This window comes from Pseudopipra pipra, chromosome Z, assembly GCF_036250125.1.
Source record: "Pseudopipra pipra isolate bDixPip1 chromosome Z, bDixPip1.hap1, whole genome shotgun sequence".
In the NCBI taxonomy this organism is placed as follows: Eukaryota; Metazoa; Chordata; class Aves; order Passeriformes; family Pipridae; genus Pseudopipra; species Pseudopipra pipra.
Genome location: NC_087581.1, coordinates 66,674,039 through 66,689,513, shown reverse-complemented (window position 1 = coordinate 66,689,513; position 15,475 = coordinate 66,674,039). Strand labels below are relative to the sequence as shown.

The 15,475-nt window shown below is 43.0% G+C and overlaps 1 protein-coding gene across 4 annotated transcripts in view; it reads right to left on the bottom strand.

Moving 5' to 3' along the window:
* SHB (SH2 domain containing adaptor protein B) overlaps window positions 1-15,113 on the bottom strand; it is an 89,133-nt gene extending 74,020 nt beyond the window's left edge. For 3 of the 4 annotated variants that reach the window (XM_064642501.1, XM_064642499.1, XM_064642500.1), the window contains exons 1-2: window positions 14,209-15,108; window positions 1,058-1,175 (exon numbers count right to left, since the gene is read on the bottom strand). In XM_064642501.1, coding sequence (XP_064498571.1) covers window positions 1,058-1,175; window positions 14,209-14,793 — 703 coding nt within the window. In that variant the 5' untranslated portion in view covers window positions 14,794-15,108. Of the gene's footprint in view, window positions 1-1,057; window positions 1,176-14,208 lie in introns of all 4 variants that reach the window. The other variant, XM_064642498.1, reaches the window with a different exon arrangement.
* Between the last annotated feature and the right edge of the window lie 362 nt (window positions 15,114-15,475).

The window sequence follows — 15,475 nt, the reverse complement described above, 5'->3', positions numbered from 1 at the left end:
ATTTCCTGTCTCTCTTCAGAAATGCTATTTAAGAAAAGAAAAATAGGAACACTTGCATGAAAAAAGGATCTTTGCATCCAACAGCCTCATCTTCCCCCACTGATTAATCTTTCCTGAGGGCCCAAAACAGGAGCTGCCAATAGAAAAGGAAAGCATACAATCAACTTAACTGGGCACAAGAATGACTTTTACTCCATAACGAGAAAAAGAGGACCTGCTCCACAAATCCAAGAAATGCACAACTGATCTGCACAAAGATGTGTGTTGATTGATTCAAATCATCATAAATTAAGAACATGTGGTCCCATACCTTGGAGCATTTTACAGAATGCACAGCCAATAAGTAGGAAATTGATGCAGATAAGAAGAATATACGGAAAATACAGTTGCATAACACTAGGACAAGGGGTTCAAACAGTCCAAATTCCTACAACAATGCTACCATTAACCACCTCCCTACATGACGAAAAAGGAAAAAAACTATCAAGAATAGCTGTTAAAGGCTTACAGGCATCCTATAGTGTCTCATTCTGACCACTGGTAAAAAAACAATCAGAGCAGCAAGGAAGGAAAGATGGAAGCTACATGAAGACGTAGCTTTACAGCCATCCTCCAAGAGAAGGAAGACCAAGAAGTCTGAATCTGATTGAGGAAAAAAGTCCATAAAGCAAACTGATCAACTGTTTTTAACTGAAATAACACAATGGCATGCTTTGGCCATCCCTACTACATACACGAATTACAGCCTTGACATTGCCAAGCTGAGCAATACACACTCCAACTCCCACTGCTCATATTTTTTTAATCTTCTCACATGACAGCACAAAACACCTATATTTTAAAGTGAGGTCCAGAGCAGTATTTTTAGATATCAAGGCACATGCAGGCAAATTAAAAGCTTTCATGCCATTTACTGGTGCTTACCTAAGTATCTTCAGAAACATGGGTTTCCATGCCAAAGTTTTCCAAACAATGACATTTCTGTTTCACAGCAGCTATAATATACATGGAAACTGCCATGCAACTAGAGCTCACATGTGCAATTGTCTTTTCTTACCAGCCATTATTCTCTGGGCTTCATATGGTTCCATGTAGCCAGTGTTCTCCCCTTTTCCCATTCTGTTCAACTCACTTTTGGCATCAAACGGATCTGAGTAGTCATCAGCTATCAATACCTGAAAGACAGGAAAGTGACTGTTACTGAATTCTCCAGTCAGATGTGCAAATCAGAAGGCAGTAACATCCTATCAGCAAAAAAAACCAAAAAACACCCCAGTTCCACAGAGCTGTGTCCTATTCCATCTTCAAAGTACAGTCTGAGTTCAGAGGAGAAACACACAATCGCCACAGATCAGTTACTAAACGGTAAACTAAACAGAAGTGTGCTCCTGCTCACACCAGAAACCTAACAAAGGCACACTCTGTGTTGAAAAGATTTCTGACAAGCACAAGCTATAGAATAATTGCAATGGACAAATTAGAAAGAGCCAATCAGTCAGCAAACTCAATCCAGTGCAACTCCTATCAGAGAAGTTTGCTAATATTCAGAAAAAAAAATAAATCACATTTTCTCTTGCACACACTTCATACCCTCTGCTTTTTAGGTTTATCAGCTACAACTGAAAATATTGCTAGAAATTTTTCAAATAAATTTTTCAAATAAATTTTTCAAATAAATTTTTCAAATAAATTTTTCAAATAAATTTTTCAAATAAATTTTTCAAATAAATTTTTCAAATAAATTTTTCAAATAAATTTTTCAAATAAATTTTTCAAATAAATTTTTCAAATAAATTTTTCAAATAAATTTTTCAAATAAATTTTTCAAATAAATTTTTCAAATAAATTTTTCAAATAAATTTATCATTCAAATAAATAAGGCTACTATTTTCACCGCATTAATAAGAACCTTTGTAATTTTAGTTCTCAGCTGAAAAGAAACAAGACATAAAACAAGCTTCTTGGCTAAATTTAAATCCTTGAACCCATTTGTGTCATTCTTTCTCTCAGAAAAACATCATATTTACTTATATTTTGTGAACTGAGACAAAAGGCAGCAAAAAGAAATTCTATCAGAACACGTTTTCCTCCTCTACTAGAAGACTAAAAAAATCTGAAGGTTTGAAAATCTCACACCTTACATTACTATGCTTTCTGAGCTCTGTAAAAATCACTGAACGTGTAAGTCCCATATATAGTTTTTTTTAATCAGTCAGTTGAAGTCACAGGAACTATTCCTCTCTATAATTGAAGGGGCAGAGCTAATCTTCATTTCTGGAAGGTGACAAGGGGATCAGGGCAAGGGCAAAAATCCTCACACGAGAATTATTGCAGAGCACAGAAATGCAATGTACCACAGACAAGATAACCTGAAGCTAAGCAGAGGCAGACCTCAGCACCAGAATCCCCACAGAATCATAAAATAATTCATGTAGGAAAGAACCCCAGGAGACCACCCTGTCCAACCCATCACTCAAAGCAGGGCAAGCCTAAATGGCTTACTCTATTAAAGAGGAATTTTTCAGCCCACCAGTTACTTTGCATCTTTAAGACCAGCACCAGTAAGACTTAGAACAAACTGCTATTCCAACAGCTTCAATCTTTTCAAAAAAGAACCAGGAGTACACTGCTAGCTAAGAGACCAAAGCTGCATCCACTTCAGTCTCCTGCTGCCAACATACCCCACCAGACAGAGAAGAAAAACGGGACACACAAGTATTTACAGATCAAACACCTGCACAAATTCTATGGAGTAAATGAGCACTGCGTAACTCCTTTAAAATTACAGAACAAAACATCTAACGCACTTCAGTGTCATTACTCAGGCCCTGCAACACTGCGATTTTATACTACTTATTTGCTTATTTCACTGCTAGGACTGATGTTTTACCTATATTTTTTGTGTGTTTTCCTCCAGTCAAAGTCTAAAGTGACCAGAAGTTTCTTTTTGACCAGAAATCACCAGACTGGCACGGATCATGGAGGGAGGAAAACATAATCCTTTTTCTCACTTGGTGTCCAAAATTACTCCCTCATTACTGCAAAAAGCAGTTAACACAAAGGGGAAAAGTCCCCTCCCCCCTGTCTAGCAACATATGCCCAAGCAGCAAATCAAGTGACAGCAGCTGCACACACTTGAGACAAAGACAACAATGTGTATCACGCAGCAGTAATTTCTCCTAGTCACAAGGACAAGTTTATCTCCAAGTGATGCAGTTGAAATGCCATCCATGTAGCCTTCTGATCAGATCCTGTCAAGAGCTGCTAGGTGGTAGCATGGGCTCTGTACTGCTCTCCTATTGCAAACACTGACATGTAGTACTCACCAATCCTTAGCATAACTGTACTGAAATATGAAACAGAAAGTAGTCTTAGCACAGCTATTTTTGCCAAAAATTTACTAGGACAAAAATTATACATAAAAAAATGCTGTCAAACAAGACCACCCCCTCAAAAAGCAAAAAGACCCCCCCACTCAAACAACCCTCTCCCACAACAAACTCCAAATCCATTTTTCAGCACTCAGTCAGGCGGAAAGAGCAGCCTGCTTCACCTTTCCTGGAACTGTGTATCTCCTTAAAGGTGGATTTACAACTCTGAGCTGTCAGAGGGCTTCCCAGCTGACTGTTACTGTTTCCGTATATATTAAAATCTAGTAATTCTCAGCCTGCATATAGCAGCTGGTCAGTGTCAGTATTTGATTTCTTCTACACTTGCAAACAGCTATAAATTCTCTACTTCTATAAAGTCTCAAGTTTTTCTACTTCTTTCAAAGGGAAGCCAAACCTCAAATGACTATGCTTGTTGGTTCTATTATAACATACCTACTTTAAATGTCTGAACTCCTTCTCACGATCCCATTTCAGAAGACTGTTTCTCCTGTTTTCAGAGATCTCAGCCAGAAAAAGGATTCCTAATCTGCAAGTCCTTGTGCCAGCTCCACATAAATTACTTTTACCTAATGAGCTCATTTTCCGAGCCTATATGCAGCAGGACAAAGTACAGACAAAGACTTTTGATGAAATACAAGGTTCTGAGTACATGAATTTCCTAGTTATGGTACACATAATAATCAAAACATTTGCTTCATGATAGGCAATATTAATACACTGTCCTCATACTCCTTAGTGCCATCCTCACAAAGCACATGCTTGCCACTGCTACACACAAGTTCTGTTCACAAAGTATCGCAGGTACATGCCCTGATTCTGCAGACCATCTTTATCACCTCAATGCCATGTAGGGAAGATCCAATGTGAGAACACCACACTGGCACCTCTCCCCCACGGCCACGTAGGAGCAGGTCTTTCTGTGTGTTGATTGAAGTGCCTCCATGTTCACTAGGGCTCATCCATTTTCCAGAAAGGGTTATTTGTTGTGTGCTTTGTTTATTTTTCTCCCAACAACCTTTCAGCAACAGCCCAGCAAACAGGTCTCAGTCAGCCATTTGTTTTCTACAGTCCAGAGGCCAAGGCCAGCACAGATCATCCCAGGTTAGGGCCTGCATGCAGTGCCCCTTCCACATCTTTGATTAAGTGCACTTTCAAGGCAAATGACTAAACTTGTTCAGTTGGCCTCCAAGTTGATGTTTCATGTTAGTGACAAACACTGGACAGGAAAGAGAAGGGAACAGACGCCATCCATCATCTACCAATGCATCCCTCCCAAAAGTCTTGAACACTCAGACTGTCCAGGATCTAATGCTGTACTTCACACATCTACCCTGGACATAATCAGAGGAATGGCAAAGTGTTGAGGTTCTGTAACTATGGCTAGAAAGAACATTCATACACAAGTTCTGACCCTTGGAGCAGGACACATTTAATTTGCCTCCCTCTTCTGCTAAATCCAGCCACCTTCCTTAGGGGTCTTATTTACCAAAATGAAAAACAGCTAACAGGAAACCCTAGAAGGACTCAGGCAGTCATTCAGATTCCAAATTAATGTTTAAACTGGCTGCATTTGTCAAGGCTATTTTCAAAGACCTGTGGCTTACCTCTTAACAGAATGCAAGATCACCTGAGTGGGCTGTGAGCTCCTACAGCTATTGATTCCTGCTCTATACAAGCCCATTCTATGGCACCCCATGCACATATGATACTATTTTCTATCAGGCACATTTAGTAATAGTAGCTTGAGGCATCAGTAACATCAAGCAAAGAAAATTCCAACCCATCAATAGAAGTGCACTGATCAAAAGAGGTCAACAACGATTTAGGGAACACTCACAGGAGTACGTCCCAGTAGGTTGTCTTTAAAACTCTGAAGACAAAGAGTACAGCTCAGTTACCAGACCAAGTTGACAAATTCAAAACCATAGCTCTAGCTAAAAAGTTAGCCAGCAGATACAAGACCAAAAAAAACAACCAACCCCCAGAAAATAAAATAGAAGCTGAGATTCTGGTTGGTTTATCCCTCTATTATATATTAACTTAGTTGCAAGCTTCACTGTTGATGCATAGTCTTTGTTCCTCCACAGTCTTAAAAAAAAAAAAAAGTCTGACAAATATTATCATATTAAATACAAGTTTAAGTCGATATTTGCAAATACAAAAGAATGATTTGCATATACTGTAACAGGAAGAAACCAGGGAACACACCTATATGCTTAATTTCACAGGTATCTCTATCTGACCAAAAAAACACATTTTAAAGGGAACAAACAAGAAAGAAACAAATGAGAACTTACCACAGTGAAATAATCGGGGTAAACACTTTTTGAACTGAAACACAGAAGATCTAACTACCTTTAAAACAGCAACTTCAGCACAGAACTGTTTGCTATTTCACTGATTTAGTGACTATGATGATCAAGGACACACTGTTCTAGAGGAATCCAAGAGGAATTACAATAAACAACATGTAGCAAATAAACCTAAAAGATCTCTCCTGTCCACCAGTCCTTTGGGAGATTTATTATGGGAGACTCATTTGTGGTGGTGGTGGGGCTTTGTCTTTTGGGGGGGGAAAGATCTGTTATTAATAAATATTATTATTTTATCAATATATAGAATCATAGAATGGTTTGGGTTGGAAGGGTCCTTAAAGACCATCTAGTTTCAACCCTCCTGCCACAGGCAGGTATACAGTTAAATAAATATATAAAGGCAGATCATACATTGGCCTTTTTGACCTTTGTGATCAACAGTTAAGTCCAGCAATACCACAGACAAGAATATGTCACTGTCAGCAGAGATACAGAAGACAACAGTACTTAGAAACTGTGAATATGTCTACACCATAGTTAACTGACACAATTTAACACAATGTAATGAAAATTCCTCGTCCTCTTTGAGAATTCTTACTCAGAAAAGTCACTAGCTACAGTACAAGTCACTCTGTATTATCACAGAAACATAGAATGGCCTGGGTTGGAAGGGACCTCAACAACCATCTAGTTCCAACCCCCCTGCCATAAGTAGTGACTCCTTCCACTAGACCAGGTTGTTCAGAGCCCCATCCAACCTTGCCTTGAACACTCTCAGGGATGGTCAGCCACAGACTTTCTGGGCAATCTGTTCCAGTACTTCACCACTCTCACAGTAACATCTAATATCCTAGAATCTAATCTAAACCTACCTTCTTTCAGTTTGAAGCCATTCCCTCTTGTCCTGTCACTACATGACCTCATAAAAAAGTCTCCTGTAGGATCCTTTCAGGTACTGGAAGGCTGCAATTAGGTCACCTGGGAACATTCTCTTCTCCAGGCTCAACAAACCCAATTCTCTCAGCCTTTCCTCACAGGAGAGGTCCTCCATCCCTCTAATCAACTTGGTGGCCAACACCAACTAACAATATTAGATGTTTTGTTGCTGTTGTTGTTATATTTGATTGTAGTTATGAAATTAAATCTTTGAGAAACACCAAATTTCTCTCCTTGCCCCCAAGCAACCTCCAGGTCTCACATCCCAGACAGGCCCTGGGCAGATATTTCTTTAAAAATTACATTTTCATTTAATGTTCAGGTAACTACACATCAGAAGTATCTCTGATGTTGAAGCCTGGACAAAGCTCAGCCTGCATACAGCAGTACTGTGAAGTTTTGTCTTGATTTGTTTTGTAAATAAATAAAGACTTGCACTTATGTTTTCCTCCATGAAGCACTGAATTCCAGAACCTGTTGGGTTCTCCCTGTAGCCTAAGCACAACCTTTTTTTTTCAAAATTAAGTTCACAGCCTTGGAAAACCTGCTGATACAGTGATCTGTACATAGTTGGATTTCCAAAAGTATCAGGAAAAATAAATCAAGGATTTTTAATATCTTGCTAACAAGTCAGAAATTTAGGACATGATTCTAGAGGACTACTCAACAGATAAAATGTGTATAGAGCCTTTCCTTCTACTCCTAAATTTGAGCATTGGAAAGGGCTGCATCAGCTCTGGCCCTGTAAGAAAACACAGGCCTCATTCATAGCAATGATTTCCAGAGTATGATACATTTCTTGTCCGAAAGGTAACTGAAACACAAATGGGGAAATGTCTAACTTTCTGAGACAGTTGTGAACTGGTAGTGAGGTGCTGGGGAAAGCAAAAAATACCTAATTCAGATTTACACACTGATCTTTAAAACTAGATTTGGAACATTTGTGACTTTTCTTGAATATTTAAAACCATCTTTTGTTCCTTTGGGTTTTCTGTTTTTGTTTTGTTTTAAACCCTGCAAGATTAAAATAGATCTTTAAATATCTCAGAAGAACAGAGATCTGAAATCCAGGAAGGCAGTCTGCTCACAGACAGTCCTCCTGTAGTTCCCTTCAGCAGCCTTTAGTCCACAATCATAAATAAATATATATCATGTTGCAAATTTCGAGTAGCTGAAGTCTCCCCATGGTCACTACTGCTCACACATAAAGCCTGTAAAATGCTTTTAAATCCTCTGGGAATACAGCTACTGATAATCCAATATCTAGTATTTTTGCAAAGCCACATGGAAAGAAAAAAAGAATTCAGGCATTACTGTTTGACACCAATGTATGGAATTTGGGTACAGAAACAAAAGAGATCTGCAGGTTTCTTTTCATCTGGACCAAACAGACTGTAGCTATTTTTTATAGTCAAATATTAACAATAAATTAACTTAAAAATGGCATTTCATCCCTCCAATGGAAAACATCCCAAGTACTTGCAGCCAGGAATGGTTTTGTTAGTTTCTCAGCTAGAACTGAAAACTGTAGTAAGGAAACCTGAATGACTGCCCTGGTAGATGAGGGGGAAGCAGTGGCTCTTGTCTATCTGGACTTCAGTAAAGGCCTTTGACATTTGTCTCTCATAAAATCCTCATGCACAAGCTGTCGATGCAAAGGCTGGCTGAGCAGTGAGGTGGACTGAATTCTGGCTCAACGATGAGGTACAGAGGGTAGTGACCCATAGCACAAAGTCTAGTGCTATGGGTGCACCAGTGAAGTGGTGTACTCCATGGGTCAATATCAGTTTTAGTCCTGTTTAACATCTTCATTAGTGACATGGGTGATGAAGGAAGAGTGTACCTTCAGCCAGGTTGCAAAGGACACCACACTGCGAGGAATGGCCGAGATACGAGTGACCAGAGGGGCCTCTGCAGCCTGGAGAAACAGACCAACATGAACCTCATGAAGTTCATCAAGAAATGTAGTCATGCACCTGAGGATGAGCAGCCTCGTACAACGGCACATGCTGAGGGACATCCAGCCGCAAGGCAGCTTGGTGGAAAAGGAAGCTGAACATAAGTCACCAATGTGCCCTTATTGCATAGAAGGCGAATGGCACCTGGGCTGCATTAGGCAAAGCATTGCCAGCAGGTCAAGGGATAGGATCCCTCTCCTCAGCACTGGTAACGCCACACCTGCAGCGTTGGGTCCAGCTGTGGGATCATCAGTATAAAAGAGACATGGACATACAAAGTCCAGCAAAGGGAGTCCAGCAAAGGGCCACAGAGATGAAGAGAATGGAGCACCCTGTGTACAAGTAAAGGGTGAGTGAGAGGGGACTGTTCAATCTATACAAGCTCAGGGGGAATCTTATCAATGTGTATAAATATCTGAAGGGAGGGTACAAAGAGGATAGAGCCAGGCTCTTTTCAGTGGCACACAGTGACACGAAAAGAAGCAATGGGTACAGACTGAAACACAAGAGCTTTCAACTGAACATCAGGAGACACTTTTTCCAATGTGAAGGTGACCAAGCACTGGCACAGGAGGCCCAGAAAGGTTGCGGAGTCTCCACCCTCGCAGATATTCAAAAGCTGTCTGGACATGGCCCTCAGCAACAGGATTTATGTGGCCCTGCTTGAGCACGGGACTCTAGACAAGCTAATCTCCAGAGATCTCTTCCAACCTCAACCATTCTGCAGTTCTGTGATTCTGTCCTTGCAGTAAAGGCCCCCATGTGATTTTTAGTCATCACCAAATGTCTTTCGGTAACCATTTCAAAATGTGACTTGGAGTATGTATGGGGAGACAACAGTTAAAGCACTAAGCTCAGACTAACTGCCCTAAAACATACAGCAGCCACCTCTCACACCACAGGATGCTCAGAACACAGGTTGAAGAGACAGAAGAACACACATGCTTATTCTTGTTGCCCAGCAATAAGACAGGGTCACAAGATAAGAGATTGAAGTGTCTATAATTACAGATGCAATCAAACAGACTACAGTTGGACAATGTGAGGAAAGACAAACACAGGTACTTTTAACAAGAAAAATTTATCCTGAGTTTTCTCTAAAACTTTTAAACTCATACCTTGTATCCTTCACCCTTTCAGTCCTAAAGGAATGAATACTTTGTAACATGCAATGAGCCCAAAAACTTAGCACATGATAGCCCAGATCTGCTGTTTCTAACAGCAATGTGGATCCTTTCAGTTTGGGAAGACAGCCCAGCACAGAAACATGTTTGTCTTGCATGCTCTCCTGTGAAACAAGTGCGGGAACAGATAAAAGAGTGATGCAGAGATGTTCTTGCTCATTGGGGGCCAAGTGGTCACAATTCATAGAGATTAGATACACAGGCTGCTTGGAAAGAGGTGGAAACAAGACAAAGGTCCACCACGTTGCCCAGTTCCCTTACAGTCATTTGTACTGCAATATTAGCCTTTTTTAAGAATAAGGCCGTATGGAATGTGTTCAGTTACTGTCCCAGTAAACAGTTCAATAAGCACATTTCAGTTCAGAACAGGCAAGTCAGTCTCCTTGTTTGAATCTAGTAGCTAAGGTATGCTTTTTCAATGGGATTGATATGCTTACTGCAAAGGTATACACTCTTCCAGAAGGCTACCACTCCCTCCTTAAATCTCCACGTGTCTTCCAACTGCTTCATACTCCTTCCTGGTAGTGTTTCTCTGCTTGGATCTCTGTGTCCAGAAGTCTGATAATCTGGATGGTTTCCAAAGCTGAGTGTTCCAAGCTGTGCATACACTGCAGATGCCAGGCATACTTGTAACTGAACAGCCTAACACATCATTTCAAAAAGCCCTAAAGTACCTGAGCCTGTGGACATTCAGCGAATATATGAATATCTTCCTTTTCAGAAGACTGTAACAGTCCATTAATCACGAGACTGACATGTGAAAAAACGCATTTCTAGCTGCATTATGACATCATGAGATACATGAAGAAAAATAGTTTGCTGCCTTTGTGCGTAGCCTTGCTCAAGCTTTTCACGCAACCAGATATCATAATGCATCTGTGCCCATAAACCTATCTAATGGAAGTGAAAGCTTAGAGTCAAAAATTTCTTTAACACCTGTGGAAATGGATCTTGCAACTTGCAGTGTCTTCTGCATTCAATATGCGAAACCGTTGCAAAGTTCTGCCTCAACTGTACAGAGAGAGGGCAAAATAATGTTCATTATGAAATAATTATCCTTTAAAGAACAAGAATACTACAATCCCACCTTTTAAATCTTAAGAACTTCCTGCAATGAAGTATGATACAGCTTGTCTTTGAATAGTGTCCCAGGTTCTTCAGCTGCAAAATCAGGCAGAGAACATTTCGGTTCAAACAAGTAACAGGTGAGAACATAAACGAAGTATCCTTTTACACAGGCACTGTCTCCTCAATTATTGCTGCTTTCATGGATCTACACACTCCACCATGCCAGACAGAGGACAGTCACTCGGGAAGATTTCAGCTCATTGTTTTCAATCCCCAGTTCATTAAGTGGTTTGCCTATTGAGCTGATCTTAAACCAAGTCTCTCATTTATTCTTGCACAAATACCGTAGCTCCTAGGTTGCTGCAGAATGCAGCCACATATTGTTTCAACTTGCCTACACTCATTTGCTTGCAACAGAGGAATTAAGAAGTTAACATCTCCCAAGCCAGCACTAAAGACGGAAGCCAGTAATTTCTTATCTGCTACACTGGAGGAACTGAGCTGCTTCAGCCATGAATTCTAACACAGCCTGCTCCCCCTTGTCTGAAGGTAAGCATCACTGTTAAAGCCCCTGAACTCGACTGATTGTATTACCTAAATAAAAAAAAAATCTACCCAACAATTTGGATTCAGAAACATCTGGAAATGATGACTCTCCTCTGGGCATCTACTGTAGAGGTTAGTCACTTCACTGTTAAAAGGTGCATGGCAATTTGGGTTTGTCTGTTTCAACTTGAGTTCGTATTACTACCTCTACACATCAAAACTTCTTGAACATCAGATAAATTACATCTGTGCCATTACTTTTACAGTCTATGTTGGGAATCTTGCAGAGTACAATCATGTCTGCCACTGCTTTAAATCTCCATCTCCTTTATTCTCTGAATCAGCTAGACTATAATTTTTTTTTCCCCTGGGAATTTCAACTAACTAAATTGTCACTATTCATACTCTGCCATTTGCCCTTTATAAGTAAACACACCAAACAAGCACCTTCCTGAATCTCCTTCACATTCCAGTAACTCTTTCAAGACACACAACTCAGTTCCTCAGCCAACTCTTTACTGATGAAATAACAGAAATTATAAAATTGCTCACTGAATTTGTTGAAAACAATACTTCTCACTTCTCCATTAACACATAAAGGAAAACAGCACCCTATCCTTGTAAATGAAAACAGAAAAAAAACACCCAACAGATGCTGGAATGGAACTCAAGCAGACAGTATTGGATCATTAAACACTAACATACTTCCACAAAGTCAGACCTATATGGCATCTAGATCGTTTTTTTCATTCCCAAGTTGTTTAGTTGTTTATGCTACAGATTTTTTTCCCTTAAATGTTTTTATCATTTCTATGAATTCTTCTGAATATCGGACCTCAATAAACCCCTAGTCTTGGGGGGTTTATTGCTTCTTTATTGTCCCCTGTACTATATCCTTCTTACACAAGTTTATTTTCACTTGCTTTATTTGCTACCAAACTACAGACACTCCATTAACTAAATTCCTCATATCTCTTCCTCAGTGAATCACAGGTGTAGAAGACAAGCAGTTCTCTGTCTGTCTGCTATGACCCCTGCTTACCAAGTTCACCTGTCAGACTTTACACTTCAGGGATGTGAAATAATAGAGATTTCACATCAACTGCTGGGAGGAAATAATACAATTAAACAAAAGCATGTGTTGCTTTTCACATCCAAATTCTGCTGTGGGCAGGCACACCTAACTTTTTGAGGCACAAGGACTATTTTATTTCTCAGACATGATAAGACTTCCTACTTGTCACATATAGTTCTCTGCCTCAAAAAGAGAAAATAATTGTGACTACGACTGAAGCTTTTTGCAGGCAAACTTTAAAACCTACAAGGGCTTGGGAGCAGCACACAGATTTATGACCACAGGAGGTAGCAGGTTACCTAGCAACAAATATATGGTTTCTGCTTTGAAATTTGCTTCAGTAGGTTCTAAAACTGAAAGATGATTAAAAAAAAAATTGAAGTAAAAGGAAGAAATAAACATTTTGCCCCAAGCAGTTGTTTTCACTGAAAGTGTTTCCCTAAGAGCAGATACCTGGTATCAACCCAGGAAATTTAAAGAAGACTGAATATATCATAACATATCATGTAACACAGTGATATGCTAACTTTTAATCAATCACTTCCACAAAAGAAGTTGCTTCCAGTCTGGAACTACACCTAAAAAAACCAGTGTAATAAATTCTAGACTTTTAATCTTGTATCATCACTGTCACAAGCTGATTTCTTTGGAATGCCACCTGGACAGATACAAAGTTTATCAAGTTGTCGTGAAAGTGTGGCAATGCAATCATGTTACATATTTAAACATGTACACACAGATCAGTTAGACTGATAGCATTCAGCACATACTTGCAATTCTTGTGATGTGACTATTATACTGAAGTTGAAAATGCCAATTAACAAAATTGAGAAATATTTATTTCCAATATAGAAGAAAAACTAAACTATACTCACAACACCAACAGAGGTGGGGGGGATGTGCTGTGCTTACAAAATATTTGATGCTACTTCCCTCTGTAACCTGAGTTCCTGAGTCCAGCACTTTACAATGCTGTGTCTAGAGAATTTGTTAAAATTTGTAGAGAGTGACCACTGAAAAACAAGACATTTGCATCTGAGTAAGTAGCTACAGAGTTTGCTTCAGCTACCTGCCAGTTGGAAAGACAGTTATGGAAGTTGTGATGCTCTTGTGACACAGGACTTTGAACTGCCTCACCTTTGGTACTGAACTAGGAGGCAAGAAAGTTATTACTAAACAAATTACAAACTGGCTCCTTAAAAATAGACGGCATGCCTTGGGATGGCATCAATTACCTTTTCTTTTTTTTTAAATGTATTTTTTATATATGACTGTTCCATATCACAAGCAATGGGCCTGAGGCCACAACTTTGGATCACAAGCACGAGGCTTTTCAAGGGACTCTAGCGCTCCCAAAGCACCTCCCTAAAGATTCACATCCTATTCTGCAGGGGCATACCAACCCAAGAGCCTCGGTACCAGTCACGAGGTTGGCAGTGCATTGCGCCGCAGAGCAGGACTAGGCACACCTGTGAACCTGCCCCAAAGAAGGGAGGTGAGTTTGAAAGCCAGGAGGACAGGGCACCATCACTTCACGTGCCAGTCTTGCACATGCCCTGCCTGCCCTGAGATACTAAAAAGTGCCAGGCCACCCGGTGAAGGATGATTGAGAACAGCGGCGGCTCCAGATGCAAACAGGAGCTAGTCCCCTCGCCAAAAGTCCCTCCAGGGGCTTACGTAGCCCCAGCCCTACTCCCTAGTCTACAGGGGCGGGAACGGGAGCTCAACACTTACCTTATCTTTCACGGCAGAGGGAGCAGCAGTCGCCGGCTGCTTGGAGCCCTTGTGGAGCTTCTTGCCCGCGCCGTCGCTGCCGCCGCCGCCGCTCTCCACCTTGATGAGCCGGTGCTTGGGGGAGATGTACTTCACGTCGGGCGGTGTCGCCGGGCGGCGCTCGCTGTGGCTGCGGAAGAGATGCGGGGAGCCGGTGGTAGGAGGCGTGGCGCAGCACGACGAGGAGGAGGAGGAGGAGGAAGCCTTGAGGGCCGCCTCGCCCAGGTCCTCGGGCGCCGAGTAGTCCGGACGGCACATGGCGCGCAGCTTGCGCAGGGACGAGCCGGGCCCGCTGTAGGGGTCCTCGAAGTCGAGGTCCTTCTGGGCGAGGTAGGCGCGGAGCAGGTCGCTGGTGTCGTCGCGTAGGCGGCGGCGCGAAAAGCCAGGCGAGGTGTGGTGGTGGAGGTGGAGGTGCGGCGGCCCCTCGGGGCGGGGCGCGCCGCCGGCACCGTTGCGCTTCTCCCGGTAGTCGGGCTGCGGGGGCTGCGGAGGGCTCTTGGTCTTGCTATTGCCCAGGCTGAAGTACTTGTTCAGCCATTTGGCCATCGTCTCCCCCGGCCGCGGCCTCAGCGCCGCTGCGCGCTGCCCCCGGCGCCCCGCGCCCCAGCGCCGCTGGCCGCCCGCATGGAGGAGCGGCGGGGCGGGCCGGGCGCCCCGCTCCGCGCACCGGGCGCTGTCCCGCTGCCCGCGGCTGGAAGGGCTTCACTGAGCCCCCCGGATTCCCGGCGACAGGGAGCCGCTCCCGGCCTGAGCCAGGCGCTCGCCGTAGCTCCGCGCCCGCCCCCGCGGCTCCGGGTCCGCCGCGACCTCAGCCCCGCTGCTCCGCGCTGGCAGCGCAGCCCAGCCTGACCTCAGCACGCACCGGAGAGGCGGGGGACGCATCTGCATGCGGGGCCCGCCCACCGCCGCGGCCGGGCGGGGCCGCGCCAGGTGCCGGGGCGGGCGGAGCGGCCGGGCCGGGCCGGGGCGGGGCGGGCAGGGGGATCCGCGGTGCTCGGTGCGCGCTCCCGCGGGTGGGACCCGCCGCGCCTTCCGCTCCGCACCCGCCAACGCGCGGGGGAGTGGCGCTGCCACCGTGAGGAGGCGGGAGGTGCTGTTCCTTTCCTAGGAGCCTCCGTCCGTCCTCTAGACAATCGCCTGGAGGGGCCGGGATACCTGCACAGTCTGAGCTCTGACTGCTCTACCACCGCTGCCTGTGTGTCCCCCTTCCCCTCCGTGGGGGGTCCAG